General features: G+C 43.2%; 1 protein-coding gene and 1 long non-coding RNA gene across 2 annotated transcripts in view; one reads left to right on the top strand and one right to left on the bottom strand.

Annotated features, from left to right (window-relative positions):
* Positions 1-15504, bottom strand: part of Adcy10 (adenylate cyclase 10) — a 70016-nt gene that overhangs the window by 18967 nt on the left and 35545 nt on the right. The window contains exons 16-22 of the mRNA XM_052737471.1: positions 14781-15055; positions 11153-11289; positions 9925-10050; positions 4901-5179; positions 4343-4630; positions 1314-1380; positions 842-1073 (exon numbers count right to left, since the gene is read on the bottom strand). Coding sequence (XP_052593431.1) covers positions 842-1073; positions 1314-1380; positions 4343-4630; positions 4901-5179; positions 9925-10050; positions 11153-11289; positions 14781-15055 — 1404 coding nt within the window. The remainder of the gene's footprint in view (positions 1-841; positions 1074-1313; positions 1381-4342; positions 4631-4900; positions 5180-9924; positions 10051-11152; positions 11290-14780; positions 15056-15504) is intronic.
* On the top strand, positions 3815-5067 carry LOC128109913 (uncharacterized). Its single transcript, XR_008217954.1, has 3 exons — positions 3815-4179; positions 4559-4722; positions 4971-5067. It is a non-coding gene; the product is annotated as an uncharacterized LOC128109913 (long non-coding RNA).

Below are 15504 nucleotides of genomic sequence, written 5' to 3'. Positions count from 1 at the left end.
GACTGTGATGCAAATGAAACGTTTATACTAAGAGTGAAATTTTATACCAAATCATTTGCATGTAAGTCCAGTTTCCTCTCTCCCAGTAGACAATTTCAAGAGTGGCAATATTTCATTAATTAAAGAAAGATTTGGTTTGTAGCCTAGGCTGGTCTTGAACTTGCTATGTAGCTTAGACTGTCCTCAAGCTTGTGATTCTTCTGCCTTAGCTTCCAAAGTATACCACCATGCCTGGCTTGGTTGTAGTACTTTAATTAATCAGTTATTAATTACTTTTTTCAAGACATGGTCTTGCGTATCCTAGGTGGGTGGCCACGAACTTGCCATATGGCTGAATCTGCTGGCCTTGAATAGATCCTGATCTTCCTGCCTCTACCTCCCTAGTGCTGGCATCACGGGTGCATGCCACCATGCCAGGCATGATGTATGATGATTGTGGTGGTTTGAACAGGAATGGTTCCCATAGGCTCAGAGATTTAAATACTTGGGCATTAGGGAGTGGCACTATTAGAAGGTGTGGCCTTGTTGGAATAGGTGTGGCCTCATTGGAGGAAGTGTGTCACTGGAAGAGGGCTTTGGAGTTTCAGAAGCTCAAGCCAGGCCCAGTAGCTCTTTTTTTCTGCTATCTGCGGATCTGGATGTAGAACTCTCAAATCCTTCTCCAGCACCATGTCTGCCAGTTTGCCACCATACTTCCATGATGGCAACAGACTAAACATCTGAACCTGTAAGCAAGCCCCCAATTAAATGCTTTCCTTTATCAGAGTTGCTGTGGCCATGGTGTCTCTTCACAGCCATAGAACATTGGCTAAGACAATGATGGTGGAGAACAGCAGCTTACCTTATAGTTGTCTCCCAGGATGAGATAAGCAGATGCAACTTCTAGGAAATAGTATAGAGCTTTGTTGTTTTCTTCTAAGGCTACCAAATGCTGGGCCAGTGGCAAGATGACAGTCTGGAGCAGCTCCTCACACTGGCATGACTCCAGAGGGATGATGTCATCCTGAGATGACCCCATCTTTGCAATAACATTGTCAAAGAAATGCAATATTATATTCCTTGTTTCTGCATCACTGTTTAAATACAAGAGTAAGTAGATCATCAATAAATTACAGACACAGCACAGATTTTGATATGAAATTATCTTTGAAGACTAACAGAATCCAGTGTTGCTCTCACCGACTGGTGAGATGCACCATGCAGCCCTGTCATTTCCCCTGGGTACCTAAGAGGCCTAAAGGTTGACCCAGAGTGACCCCAATGTCATGACAATTGCTTCTTTTCTATCTTCTAAAAACTACGTATGTGCATACCTGCGATTCTCAGGGAATTTGTATTTCTTAGGGAGCTCTGATTTAGAAAAGCCGACTTCCTCTTCAGCTAGAAAATAATTGAGCAAGTGAGATGTTTGCCATCCACCAAAGACTCTTATTCCCTTTACCCAGCAAGGAACCACATTTCCTAGTCCATCTGTGTCCCGTCCACCCTCCTGTCCCCTAGACACCTCAGCTTAGAAAAAGCCACGTGGTTCTTTTCTCAGGTAGAATCATATCAGATGTGATGGATGTCACTTCTGAAATAGATGGGTTTCTATCATGTTCTTTCCTTAGATAGGAAAGCAGCTAGATCTGAACAGCCAAAGGAAAGCAAAACACTGACCAGGAGGAGCCTGAGTCTATAGGTGTCTGCCAGGCCACTTGTCAAACTTTCAGGGGATTATTATAAAGGCAGGTAAATAAATTCCCATTCCACCATGCTGACCCACTGAAATGCCAGTTTGTTATAGCTGATAACATTATCCTGACCCATTTAACACGCTACAATTAAAACTAGTTTAACAATCATAAAGTAACATTAATGTGTAGTGAAGAAAGAGAAATTTAAATACACACACACACACACACACACACACACACACACACACACAAACACACATGCAGGTTGTTTTGTTTGAGATGGGCTCTCATGTACCCTGACTGGCCTTGAACTCAGCTTGTAACCAGGGATAACCTTCAACTTCTCATCTGTCTGCTTTTGCCTCCAAGAATGAGGACTTCGGGAGTGCAGTGTTAAGAGTCAAACTCAGGGCTCTATATGTGCTAGGCAAGCGAGCACTCTACTGACTCTACCTACACGGTCCAGGAAACACAGATACCCCAACGAAGTGCTCCAAAGGCTAACTTAAGGAGATAAGGTCTTGAATTCGACATCTTCCATCTAATGAGACGTCAATCGGTTAGAAAGTCCTACCTCAGAATATTTGCCAGTGGCAGAGGTAGGACCACAGCCTAGCTCCTGGGCTCCAAGGTCTAACAGCTAATAAATGGAACTCCATAGATTTGTTTTGTCTTGTTTGAGAGTTTTACTATATAACCTAGGCTGTCTGCAGCCCAAGCTAGCTCCCTGTCCTCCATCCTCTTGCCTTGGCCTCCGCACACCTGAAGAGATCTTTTAGTTCATAGGAATGCAATTTGAATATTCTGGGCTCATCCTTATAGAATAAAGTCCCCGACTTGTGTGACCATCACCCTGCATGCAGAGCTTTGCCATGGTTCTTAGCACACTGCATAAGAATCCTACCACTTGAACTCTAATTAATCCTTTGTGATTCACGCAGCTCCATCTAGAACCTAACTTTAGACAGCGGCATTCACTGTGTCTTAGTTTCTTGGTTTCTTGGTACAGGTTTTAATGTCAGTAGCATTCTGTGCATATATTACCTTTGTTTTCTCTGAGACAGGTCTCTTGGGACCCAGGCTGGCTTTATACTTGCTATCTAACCAATGATGACCTCAACTCCTAATCTTCCTGCCTCCATCTTCCAAGTGTTGGGATTACAGGTATGTACAACACTCAGTTTAGTTTTCTAATAGTAATAAATATATTTTCAATTTTGAAAAATAATGTAATGCTGAGGATAATGATAGTAGTCAGCGCTCAGTGACAGTTATGTACATTTCTCTGATACCTTACTTGCCCTAGTGGCATGAGACCTACCAGATGTTCCATCTTCTGTGTGCTTAAGCCCTTGGAAGACTTGACTGTAAGATTCTAAACTTAAAGATGGACCCTCTTATTTACTTATGTGAGTGGACATATGTGCCACAGTGTGCACGAAGAAGTCAGAGGACAACATGTGGGAAGTAGTTCCTTTTTTCTGTCATGTGGGTCCGAAGGATCAAACTCAGTTGTCAGGTTGACAGCAATCACCTCTCCCCTCTGAGCCACCTCAAAGTCCCTGATATCTCTTCCTCTCCTCTCCTCTCCTCTCCCTCTCCCTCTCCCTCTCCCTTTCCCTCCCCTCCCCTTCTCTCTCTCTCCTCTCTCTCTCTCTCCTCTCTCTCTCTCTCTCTCTCTCTCTCTCTCTCTCTCTCTCTCTCTCTCTCTCTCTAAAAATGGAAGGCAGAGCTGGGCATGATTGTGCATGACTGTAAAAGTACCACTCAGAAATTCAAGGCCAGTCTGGTCTAAGTAGTGAGTTCTAGGCTACCAGGGCTGTATAATGAGACTCTGTCTCAAATGAAAGATGGGGGCAGAGACAGAATGAGAGCTGAAGGGGAAGAGAGTTAACTGAAACTAAAGATGTACATATGAAAAAGCCACATGGAAACCTACTATTTTGTTAGCCAATTGTTTGAAAAAAGTAGTTTGAAGTGAAGTACCCTGTACGAACGGACAATGTTGCTCCCACAAGTCATAGGTTGTTAAACAGAAACGCCAGAACCAGGTGTAGGATACCTCCTTGTGGTCAGCAAGGACCCAGAGGCCCCCCCCCCCCCCCAAAAAAAAAAAAACCAACACAGGCTATTTCCATTTATCTTAGATAATAGGATAACCTATTATTGTTGCTTTGCTAAAATGACATGGTATCAAAGTGCCTTCTAAATGTTTCTGTTTACAGCCATAGATTGGTGCTGCTCTCAGCCTTGGTCGGGAGCGTCTGTTTGCAGTAGGTGATGGTTAATGTAGAGACTCAACACTGGATAAAGTACTGAGCAGAAGTGACTGTGGACATCTGTTTTGACTCCTCAAGGCTCAGGGAACATCATGGAGGACACCCCACATGCCACCTACTGGATTCCATCCCTTGCTGTGAGACATTTTGATTTCAGCTCAGCTGCCCTTCATTCGCCAGAGCTCTGTATGGAAGTCACAGTGAGATGGACTCCGCTACCCTAGGTACATTGCTAGCTCTTCCCTGCCCCATGGACCTATCGCGTGACTTGCGTCCCAAACCCCAGGGGATTGAAGCCTTTAAGGTCCTGACCCAATACACATAGATTTTAATCTCCAAGACTTCCCGGCAAGAGTTGGGATTGGTTAGAAGTGAAGTAGATTTTACTTTTGTATCCTTGAGACTTGGCCATGTTCTTGACTGTTCTTATATCCAAAGTGTTGAGTCGAATGTCCACTACAAAGTGGTGGTAAGGGATGAAGTCCCCGTTCCCGCAGTGGTTGCAGCGGTGGGCACTTTCCTCCAAAAAGCGGGCACATTTCAAATGCAAGACTTTCTTCTGGTCCTTGAGCCACAGTTCATAGGCTGTTTTCTGCATTATAGGCCTGCAGAACCGCAGCACGTGGCACTCAATCACCTCCCCTTCCATTTCACGGAGCTCCTCTTCACTAAGAACTAGAAGGAGAAGGAAGGACTCTTCAGTCAGGCAACAGGCAACATTCCAGCTGCTCCTTCCTAACACACATCAGTTCCTTATGTTTTTTTTGGTAGGTTGTTTTTGTTTTGTTTTGTTTTGAATTGTGTGGTATTGGGGATTAAACCCAGGGCAATGTGCATGCAAGGCCAGTGCTCTCTCTCTCCACTACATCTCCAGTCCTCTTAGCCTTTTCATCTAGATATGCCTCTAACCAAGGGGCATACAGATGTTTTCCAGGCACCACTCACCTAAGCCCTCGTTGGACTTGAGGGACATAGAGCGATAATGCACCTCAAACGTGGTCACATTCTGTTTCAGGGCTAGTTGAAGATCTTTGCTGCTCCGGAAGCAATCAAAAACATTGGACTTCACTAGAGTGGCCAGGGCCTTGATCATGGTTTTCATGTTCCAGCAGGGGAGAATCTCAAACAACAGCTCCGTGGTGAAGGTTAGGCCAATGATGGCGGCACATCGCACCAGCATCTGATGGGAAAGGCTCATGCTGTCCAGCTGGACCAGAGAGATTTCTGTGGGTGGAAAAGCCACACAATGGGACACATGTTATCCACTGTCATCAGATGCATGCTTGAGGCGGATGACTGTCCAGAGCTACAATTCTTGTTTGTAGAAACATAGCTAAGCCAAGTCAAAAGAAGTAATTGCTTAGTACCCAATTTATAGATATCCCTCATGCTGGGAACATACAAGATGCAGTTTCTATGGTCTGTCTATATGACATGAATAAGACGGATTTTAGGGTATTCTAGATTAGTGTTGAAGGACGACAAAGCTATATGAGAAGTCACAGGAGGCCATTATAGTCAGGTTTCCCATTCTTGTCTATTGAAGACTTCCCCAGCTGTCCCATCTGTCTTCACTGGCTCTCCTTTCCCTGAACCCACTCAGCAGTAAGTACAAGGCTCTCCCTATCTGTTCAAGGGATTCATTTATGCTCAGGACACACATAATCATCTCCATTGTATGAGCAAGGCTCAAAGAGCCTAGAGCACCAGTCCCAACTCTTCATCTAAGCATGAACATAGTTCATGTGTTCCTGGTCTTTTGGTTTTGGGGGTGTATGTAGTGTGTGTATGTATGTGGGGTGTGTGTGTGTGTGTGTGTGTGTGTGTGTGTGTGTGTGTGTGTGTGTGTGTTTGTGTGTGTTTTCTGGGGCCTCAACTCAGGGCCCCCAAGCATGCTCAACAACTTGCTCTACTACTGAGCTACATCTCTAGCCCCTTTTAGACACTTTTTAAAATAAGATTTATTTATTATGTACACAGTGCTCTTATCTGTCTGTATGTATGCCTGCAGGTCAGAAGAGGGCACCAGATCTCATTTTAGATGGTTGTGAGCCACCATGTAGTTGCTGGGAATTGAACTCAGAACCTCTGGAAGAACAGCCAGTGCTCTTAACCACTGAGCCATCTCTCCAGCCCCTAGACACTTAAGATTTTTTTTTTTTACTTATATGTGTGAATCTGTGTCAGGACATGTTCACTGAGTGCATTGGAGGCCAGAAGACAGTGTCAGACCCCCCAGGACTGGAATTACAGGGGCTGTAAGTCACCCTGTGGGTGCTGGAAACAGAACCCAGGTCCATTGCAAGAGCAGTCTGGAATCATCTTTCCAGCCCCCCTCTTGGACATTTTATATCCATTATACATAAAATTTGAATTTCTCAACATGTTCACAGAACACAGGTAGTTGGAAGTTGAAAGTAAGTTAGGATACCTTCACACTTCAGGAGACTCAGTGAATGAAACAAATAATTGTTGTTACAATCAAAAAAACATTTGATTGTAAAAGCTGTTGAGTTATGCCAAAATGTATATTTTAAGGTACCTTGACTTCAAAATTTGGATGTAAGGATATGTTGCTTTGGAAAGGAGGCTCTGCTTTTGTTTCCACAGAAAGCCAGAGGCTATGGATTTGTTCCAGATTAAGATACATCAGGTTTGACCAGCCAAGACCCCCTGAAAGGTCTCCAATGACACCATGGCCCAGATGATCCAACATCCAGAACTGTTTCAAGGCAGCTGGCTCAGATGATACACCCTCACGGACTACTCCATAATCCTAAAATTTTCTTTGTGCCTCCATAAGATACAGCGCCCCCTTCCAGCAGAAAGTAGTAAGAGAAGCTATGCCCAAATTCCCAAATATACCAAGCTGTCTTTGGAGATGGAATCGGCTCACTCCCTCTCTAAACCCAGACATATTGCTAAAAAAAAAAAAAAAAGGTTAAGAGATTCTTGTGTCCCAAATCAGAAGAGCCCTCTGGTGTAGGACAGAAACAAAAACAAAAACAAAACAATATTTTTATTTAAAACAGGTTAATTATAAATGCGATCTCTTTCTAAAAAAGAAAAGGGGATATGATATAGATATATAGGATATAGAGATGATAGGATAAAAGGGTAGATTAATGAACCTCCTTTTAAAGAGCAACAACTTGTTTAAAATGTTTTACATTGGTATAGATTTTAGTTTATGTTTAAAATGTTTTACATTGGTATAGATTTTAGTTTATGTTTAAAATGTTTTACATTGGTATAAATTTTAGTTTATTGATACAAACTTAAAAGTTAATTTTGTTATACTGTGTGTATATTTCTACTCTTGTTTAAGGTGTTATGTTTGTACAGCTCATTTAAAATTATAATGGATAATTAAAAATAGATTAATAATTAGTCATCTATGATAATCATACTCGTAGTCATGTTAGTTAAGTTTTCTAGGCATACATAGATATATTTCAGATAGACAGGTAATCTTCAAATACTTCAAAGACCTACAGAATATGGCATTTAAAATATTTTTAAAAATTTAGACTTTCTGGACAATAAGACATATCTGCTCCTGGCAGCACCGATTTACTTCAGAGAGGAGGATGGGCATCGAAGACACTCCATATGGAGTTTATCTTCACCTTGGCAAAATAGCCATTTGGGAAAGAAACTCTTCTTGCCTGGACTGCTTGATCGACTAGACCTGCAGGACCCATGAAAAGGTAACCACTGAACTTTGCTTGGCAAAATGATCCTTTAGGTTCCTGCTTCACAGAGAAAACTGCCAGACATTCTACAGGTCACAGAAAAATGACTGAGAGGCTCTAGGCCTGTGGGCTGAAGACAGATGCCCCAACTTTACAAGAGAAATTTGGATGATTGTCCAGGCTGCCAGCTGTATCTGTCTACCCTGCAAGACTCCCAAAAGTTGCTTGCATCATTCTCCCATTTCTCAGGTAATATTATATCCTTCTGAGGTCTTTGATGTAGTTGAAGCTAGATAGTTATAATTTTCCTTAGTTCTGATAAAAGGTAAGTTAGATATGAAACCTTAGACTCACAAATATAAGATAGATAGGATATCTTCTTTAATTTTGCCAAATAGACTAGTTATTATAAATAGACTAGATATTATAACTGTAATTCTTGCTTGATAATTGTTTTGTTATATGTAATTTTACTATGTTAAAGTTAAAACTTTCTTTTTTGAAAAAGAAGAAAAGGGGAAGTGCTGTGGATATCGCTCTATATAAATAAAACACTGATTGGTCAATAGCCAGACAAGAAGTATAGGCGGGACTAACAGAGAGGAGAATGGAGGAAACAGGAAGGGAAGGGAGAGACTGCCTGGAGCCGCTGCCAGGACAAGGAAGATGTAAGGTACCAATAAGCCACAAGCTACGTGGCAAAGTATAGATTAATAAAAATGGGCTAAATATAAGAGTATAGATTAATAAAAATGGGCTAAATATAAGAGTAAGAGCTAGACAATGATAGGCCTGAGCTAATGGCCAAGCAGTTTAAATAATGTAAGAGTCTGTGTGTTTATTTTATAAGTGGGCTCCGGGACTGGCGGGACTTGGCGGGAGCTGGAGAGAAATTCTCCAGCTACAGACAAAGACTCCAAGTGACCCTAGGCCATCCTTCCAAACATTTAAAGCTACTTCTGGATGGCATAGATTGGAGCTACATGCAGGCTACAAAATGAATTCGAATTCATTGTCCTTGAGTGAAACAATACATCTTAAATACAAGCTCTTTGTCATTTCTTTCTCCTATTGTCTATGTTAGAAAATGTCTCAGTGTTTGATTTTTCTTTCTTATGATTGGTTTCAGCTTAATTAACAATACATTACACTCCATTATTTGTATATGTATATATGTGCGAATAAATGTTTGTATTTACACATGTACTTACACGTGCTTGTTTGTGTGTGTGCACTTAGAAGCCAGAAGTCCACATTGAAAGCCATCTTCAATCACACTTCACCTTATTTACTTACTTTTCTTGTTTGATTTTTGAAACAGGTTTCTCTGTGTAACCATAGCTGTCCTGGAACTCACTCTGTAGACCAGGCTGGCCTAGAACTCGGAGATCCACCTGCCTCTGCCTCCCAAGTGCTGGGATTAAAGGTGTGTACCACTACTCCCAGCCATCTTATTTTTTGAGATGGGGTCTGTAGTAGTTTGAATGAGAATGTCCCTCATAGGCTCATATGTTGGTCTCCTGTTGGTGGAACTGCTTAGGAAGGATTAGGAGGTGTGGTCTTGTTGGAGGAAGTGTGTCACTGGGGGTTGGCTTTGAGGTTTCAAAAGCCCACACCATTCCCGGTTAGCTCTGTCTCCTACTTATAGATAAGGATGTAAGCTCTCAGCTACCATTCCAGCACCATGCCTGCCTGCTTGTTGCTGTGTTCCCCACAGTGATGGTCATGGGCTCTAACCCTCTACAAAAATATGAGCTCAGGATTAAATGTTTTCTTTTATCAATTGCCTTGGCCATGGTATTTGGTAATGGCAATAGAAAAGTAAATTAGCTTGGTTTTTTTTTTTTTTCCACACAACCTGACACTCGCCAATTCAGCTAATCTGGTAGACCCTAAGTCTCAGTGAGCCTCCTATCTTTACCCCCTCAGGACTGGGACTAAAAACATGTGCCACCATGCCTGATGAGTTCTAGAGATTGAACCCAGGTCCTTCCTGTTGCCTGCACAACAAGCACCTTACCCACGGAGCTGCCTCCCCAGCTCTTTACATGTCACTCTTTTGTGCGTTTGAATAAGCATTTGTTCAATCCAGAATACATACAGAGGGAAGGAGGCTCCTAACCAGAGGGAGAAAAAGCAGACCCTCTGTACAGCCTGCCTACCACCTGGGGCAACACAAAGCGCACGCTCAGAGAACTTGGTTCTCACAGTCATCCTAAAAGAGGCCAAAGTAAAACTGACTGAGAACTTGAATGTGAGTTCAATTTTCTGTACCTTTTAGTGATGCTGGAGGTGACAGGTTCTTCAGTCTGACACCACTTACAAGGTAACAGACTTCCTTACGCCCCTCAGAGATGTTAGTATAAGGCTCCATGTCTTCTGTTGGCCTAACCGAATTCTCTATGGGGAGACAAGAGGGCAGGGAAGTTGAGAATCATTATCCTGTTTTCAAAAGGCCTGGATTTCCCAGAACACTTTGAGAAGAAACTCAGGTGAGAAAGACTAAACAGAGACATGTCAGTTCACCAAATGTTCCAGAACATCTTGTTTTTAAATAAAACTGATACGTGACAATCTAAATTAACTCAAATTATTTTGTTTCCCACCCTCCAGAACAAGAATTGGTACTATTGGTAGCTCCATAATACATTTAACATTACAAAAATGGGGTTCACAGCCAAGCTAGACTGCATCCTATCACACACAGCAATATAGAGCTATGCGCTCATTCATATTCCTGTTGGGCTTATAAGGACATGGCTATAGCCAGAGGGAGGTTTGACATGGTCAGGCTTGAGAATAAACATGCCTACTAAGTTGGTCTACCCATACTCCAAAACGTTTATCCTTTAAGTCATTCATCTAACACTTGGTGGGTGAGGCAGAAACATAAAGGTAAATAAAGTCAAGTTCCTCGTGATTGAAGAGATGAATCATGCATCCAAAGACTGCCAGGCAGTAAGTGGCTCACCGGTGAGCTCAAACTGTAAGTAATAGACAGTTCGTATGGATATATTTATTAAAAACTTTCAATGCAACGTAATGTGTGAGGGTGACCAGCAAGAACAATGCATGCTTCCAGGCCTCTCGGGGCATAAAACTATAAGGATAGATATCCAAGTAATTAACCAAAACACTAGGAAGAGTGAGCAAGAGCTAACAAGCAAGAGTAACATGTTGTTGGAATAAAATCAAATGAAGGGTTCAAAAAGGTTCTGATCAGGCTCAAACTCACAGAGATCTACATGCCTCTGCTTCCCGAGTGCTGGAATTAAAGGCATGTGCCATTACTACCACCCAACTGAGTGTACATTCTTTAGCCCAGCCCTGGAAGTCTAGGTTAGCTGGGTTTCCTTAGTACTTAGGACCCTAGATCTAGGGCTTTTTCACTCTCTTGGAAGCCATCTTCCACAGGAAGCAGCCCGTGGGCTAGCCCCAATCCTTGCCAACTTCTCTGCAAAAAGATTCAGTGACGGAGCAATAGTGAGGAAGGGCTACTTACTGAACAGGTTACTCCAGGTCACGTTTGTCTTTTCCTCGGTCTCTGCTTGTTGAAATAGGAGGACTTTGTGGTGGTCGAGGTTTTTCAGCAGTTCCTCACAGTAAAATGGAATCCCACAGCTCCCCTCCACAAGGTACCTGCAGGGGAAACAAGTATTTCCGTGAAGAAAGAACAGACTATTCTCGGCCATCTGAGAACGGTCTCCTCTCCTCCTCCATGTGCTTCACCTTGTTTAAGTTTGGGGACTGAGTTTTCTTCTTTTTTGTTTTCAGGGCTAGGGACTGTGCATGCCGAGGCATGACCTATGGTCTCCGCTCTTAGTTCACAGTTAAAGTTATGTAACAAATGTGTATGTTTCCAGAACTGAAACTACATCCTCTGGTCTCACTTCTCCTTCCTCACGCTGTAGGTAATGATTCTGATTAGCTTTGGTTAATTCCGTCAATGTTTCTTGAAAAAATATAAACAGGTTCTAGCAACATAGTTCGATGGTTAAAGACACTTCCTGGGCAGGTCTGACAACCTGAGTTTGATCCCCAGAACTCATGTAGAAGGAGAGAGTCAACTCTCAAGGGGTGTCGTCTTGCCAACACACACACACACACACACATTTTATTTGTTACCTCTCTCTCTCTCTCTCTCTCTCTCTCTCTCTCTCTCTCTCTCTCTCTCTCTCTCTCTCTCTCTGTGTGTGTGTGTGTGTGTGTGTGTGTATGTGTGTAAACAGGAGCCTGTTCACACCTTGTCATGGAAGGGAGAGGGGCCCACCTTTCCTTGAGATTTTTATATGTTGTTAATGGGGAAGGGAAAGACATTTTCTTCACTGGTCACTGTAAGAGTCGTTTTCTCCGTGGAGTCACGGTAAAGTGTCCACTCTCCTGTAACCAACCCTTCACCCATGCTACTGTAAGCAGCCTTAATCACACACACACACACACACACACACACACACACACACACACACACACACACACAGTCAGGAATGTAGAAAGCAAGTTGTCTGGTGAAGAGAAAATTGAATAACAGGAATAAGAGTTGGACAAGAGAAGCTAACAGGTGTGGGGTGAACTTAATGTACATAATATACACATATGAAAAGGTCATAATGAAGCTCGTGTGTAATTAATAGGTGATAATAAAGTAAACACACATAGATTCCACCACACACACCTCTATCTTACTTTTTAAGACAATAATTTAAGTTTTATATGTGTGGGTGTTTTGCCTACATGTATGTCCATGCACCACATGCATGCCTGATGCTCTCAGTGGCAATTAGATCCCCTGGAACTGGAGGTCCAAATGGTTGTGGACTCACCATATGGATGCTAGGAACCAAACCCTGCCCTCTGGAAGAGCAGCTCACACTCCTAACTGCTGAGCTCCCTCCAGCTCTTGTCTGACGTTTCTGTTAGTATGCATGCATACTAACAGAAACCAGGCATGCTAGATTATACCTCACTTTTCTCCAGTCCACAATGGATCCTAGTTAGTCCTCCACGCCAGCAGATGTTTCTCACTCTCTTGTTATTCCCATCACCCGCTGGATGGATTCACCATACTTTATTGAACTTCACCACTAAGGGATGAATATTTGAGTTGCTCCTAGTGTTTTATTAACGTAAGTAAAAGCCTCAAGGAAAAGTTTGTACATCATTTTTAAAGTTTTTGTCACACATTTACGATAGATCCCTAGAAAATTTAGGATTGGTAGATCGGATGATATTTGACTAGGGACTTAGATCAGTAGCCTCAGTGTTTGCCTTGTATGTGTAAGGGCCTTGGTTCTATGAGAGAGAGAGGAGAGAGAGAGAGAGAGAGAGAGAGAGAGAGAGAGAGAGAGAGAGAGAGAAAGAGAAATGACTGTATACACTTGTAATCCCAGAGGGGGAGAGAGAAAACACACTTCTAATTCCAGCACTTGGGAGGATAGGAAGGTGGATCCCAAGTTTAAAGTCAGGCTGGACTACATAATAAGATCTTGTCTCAAAAAAAAAAAATCCCTTAACATGGGCTAAAGAGATAACTCAACAGGTAGGAATTATGCTGCATGAGAACCTGGGTTCAAATTCCTGAACCCATGTAAAGAGCTTGGAGTGGGCACACATGTAGACAGGAGGATTGGAATTAGTTTTTAGCCTAGCTCTAGGTTCTGTGAGAGGCCCTGTCCCAAGGTAATAGGTGGAGAATGACAGAACAGGACACCTGATATCCTCCTCTGGCCTACACACACACTCACACACACACACACACACACACACACACACACACACACACACACACACAGATTTATATACCTGCATATACATGTGCATATTTACCACATACATTCACACATACATAAACATACTTACACACACATGCATGTGCACACGCACATATATACACACAGCAAATGGCAAAAACTAAATGAAAACACAAAAAATAGGCTTTCTATTTATAGTTACATACACATACATCCATCATATGTATATGAGAATCACAAACACCTCCCCATGTGTGTATGAGAAATCCATTCCTTGAGTTGTACTAAGCGAGCCCTGGTCCCATGCATCTCTCTTCCTTGAGTAGGGTAACCTAAATAAAAAGACCTGGTGTTAAGTGTCTGTAATCCCAGTGCTTAGGAAGCCAAGACAGGAGGCTTTCTATGAGGTGGCACAGTAAACATCAGCCCAGCCAGGACTGCACAGCAAGATTATATTTCCAACCAATTGAAACAAAACAAAATGAAAAAGCAAAATGGAACAGAATGATTGACACCAGCGTGGCCAGCTAAAGGGTCTAGTTGTTAAGGGGGCTGCTGTCCAGGTCCTAGGAGAAGAATCACTGACGATCTCAGAACACACTCCTAAGAGTCAATTTTCAACCTCTGTCTCAGACTGGGAACCCTACCACCAGCCCCCTATCACAAGCCAGATAAGACCTTGCCAAGCTGCAGGTGTGGTTTGCACAGCTTACCCAACCTCCCTTTCCTGTCCATCCCCAAACACACGTGATCATGCTCTTGGTTACTGCTCGTCAAAGGAGGCAGGTCCATACCCAGCATGATGAAAGGGGAGCAGATCCACTAAGCAGTGCTTGAGGAGAAGTAACAGGGATCCACATCAAGGAGGTGATCCACACACATCTTACGAAGCATCATGTGTGGCTCCTTCAAAGGGTGGGACAGCACAAGCATTGAAATCATCATGTCAAAAAAACAGCCCAACCCAGGGAGGGGAGATGGCTCGGTTGGAGAAGTGTTTGCCACATAAGCCCAAGGACCTGAGTTCAGATCCCCAACACCCACATGAAAGCAGGGTTGTTGTGGTGTGCATCTGTAATTCCAGCTCTGGAGAGGCAGAGTCCAGAGGATCCCGGAGGCTCACAGGACAAGTTAACTGAATCAATGGACTGCAGGTTTGGGGAGACAACATGACTCAAAAATCAGGTGGGGAACAATTCAGGGAGATAGCCGGCATTGACCTCTGGCCTCCACATGTATCCACATGAACATGTTTATAAAACACACACACACACACACACACACACACACACACCCCACAGCCCAAGGGATCCATCTGATAAAGTTCAGACCTGGGCGATCAGTACAAGGGTCAAGAGCTTGGGATAGGAGGAGGTTACTTACGAGTCCAGCTCTTGGGGGATGCTGCTTACACTAAGGTCGACACAGACCTTGTCCCGTATTTCCTGAGGCTGCATGGTACCAAGTGTGATATAGGTGGTGTTCCGGTTCTTCATGATGGCACTGGCAGCCACACAGGGAACGTCTGGGAAGGGAGACAGGGACATGATGATGAAGATGGGCATAGATTGGATGAGCTTTTCTATGAAGGCCCAGGAGGTTCCATCCACAAACTGAGCCTCATCAATGATGAAAATAATCCTTTCTTCTCTCACTGTCTGGAAAAGGGAGAGAAACAGAAACATGCTAGAACACTCTGGGATCTTGTGCATGGGTATGTGGGGAATTTGTATTTACTGAGTTTTATGATTTGCACTAAGTAGACCAGGCTGGCCTCCAAATCACAGAGATAGACCCACTGTACCATGTCTCCAGAGTGCTAGAATTAAAAGTGTGTGTCACCCCAAACACCAGCTAGTGGTGACTTTATAAAGAGGGAAGCCAAGGAGAGGAGGGAGGGGGGGAAGGAAGGAAGGACACATGAAACACTAAAGCCAGGTGTGGCACACACCTGTGATTCCAGCACTTGGGAGATGGAGACAGGAGGATCAGGAGTTCAAGGCTACCCTTCACTATATCATGAGTTCAGAGTCAGCCTGAGCCACAAGAGACCCGTTTTCAAAACAAACAAAACCCCAGGATAAAGTGCATTTTTAGTATGCCAAAA

This window comes from Peromyscus californicus, unplaced genomic scaffold, assembly GCF_007827085.1.
Source record: "Peromyscus californicus insignis strain IS unplaced genomic scaffold, ASM782708v3 Scaffold_14__1_contigs__length_90479793_seg_2, whole genome shotgun sequence".
NCBI lineage: Eukaryota > Metazoa > Chordata > Mammalia > Rodentia > Cricetidae > Peromyscus > Peromyscus californicus.
Note: the sequence above shows the minus strand (reverse complement) of the source record. Positions and strands in the feature narration are given on the sequence as shown.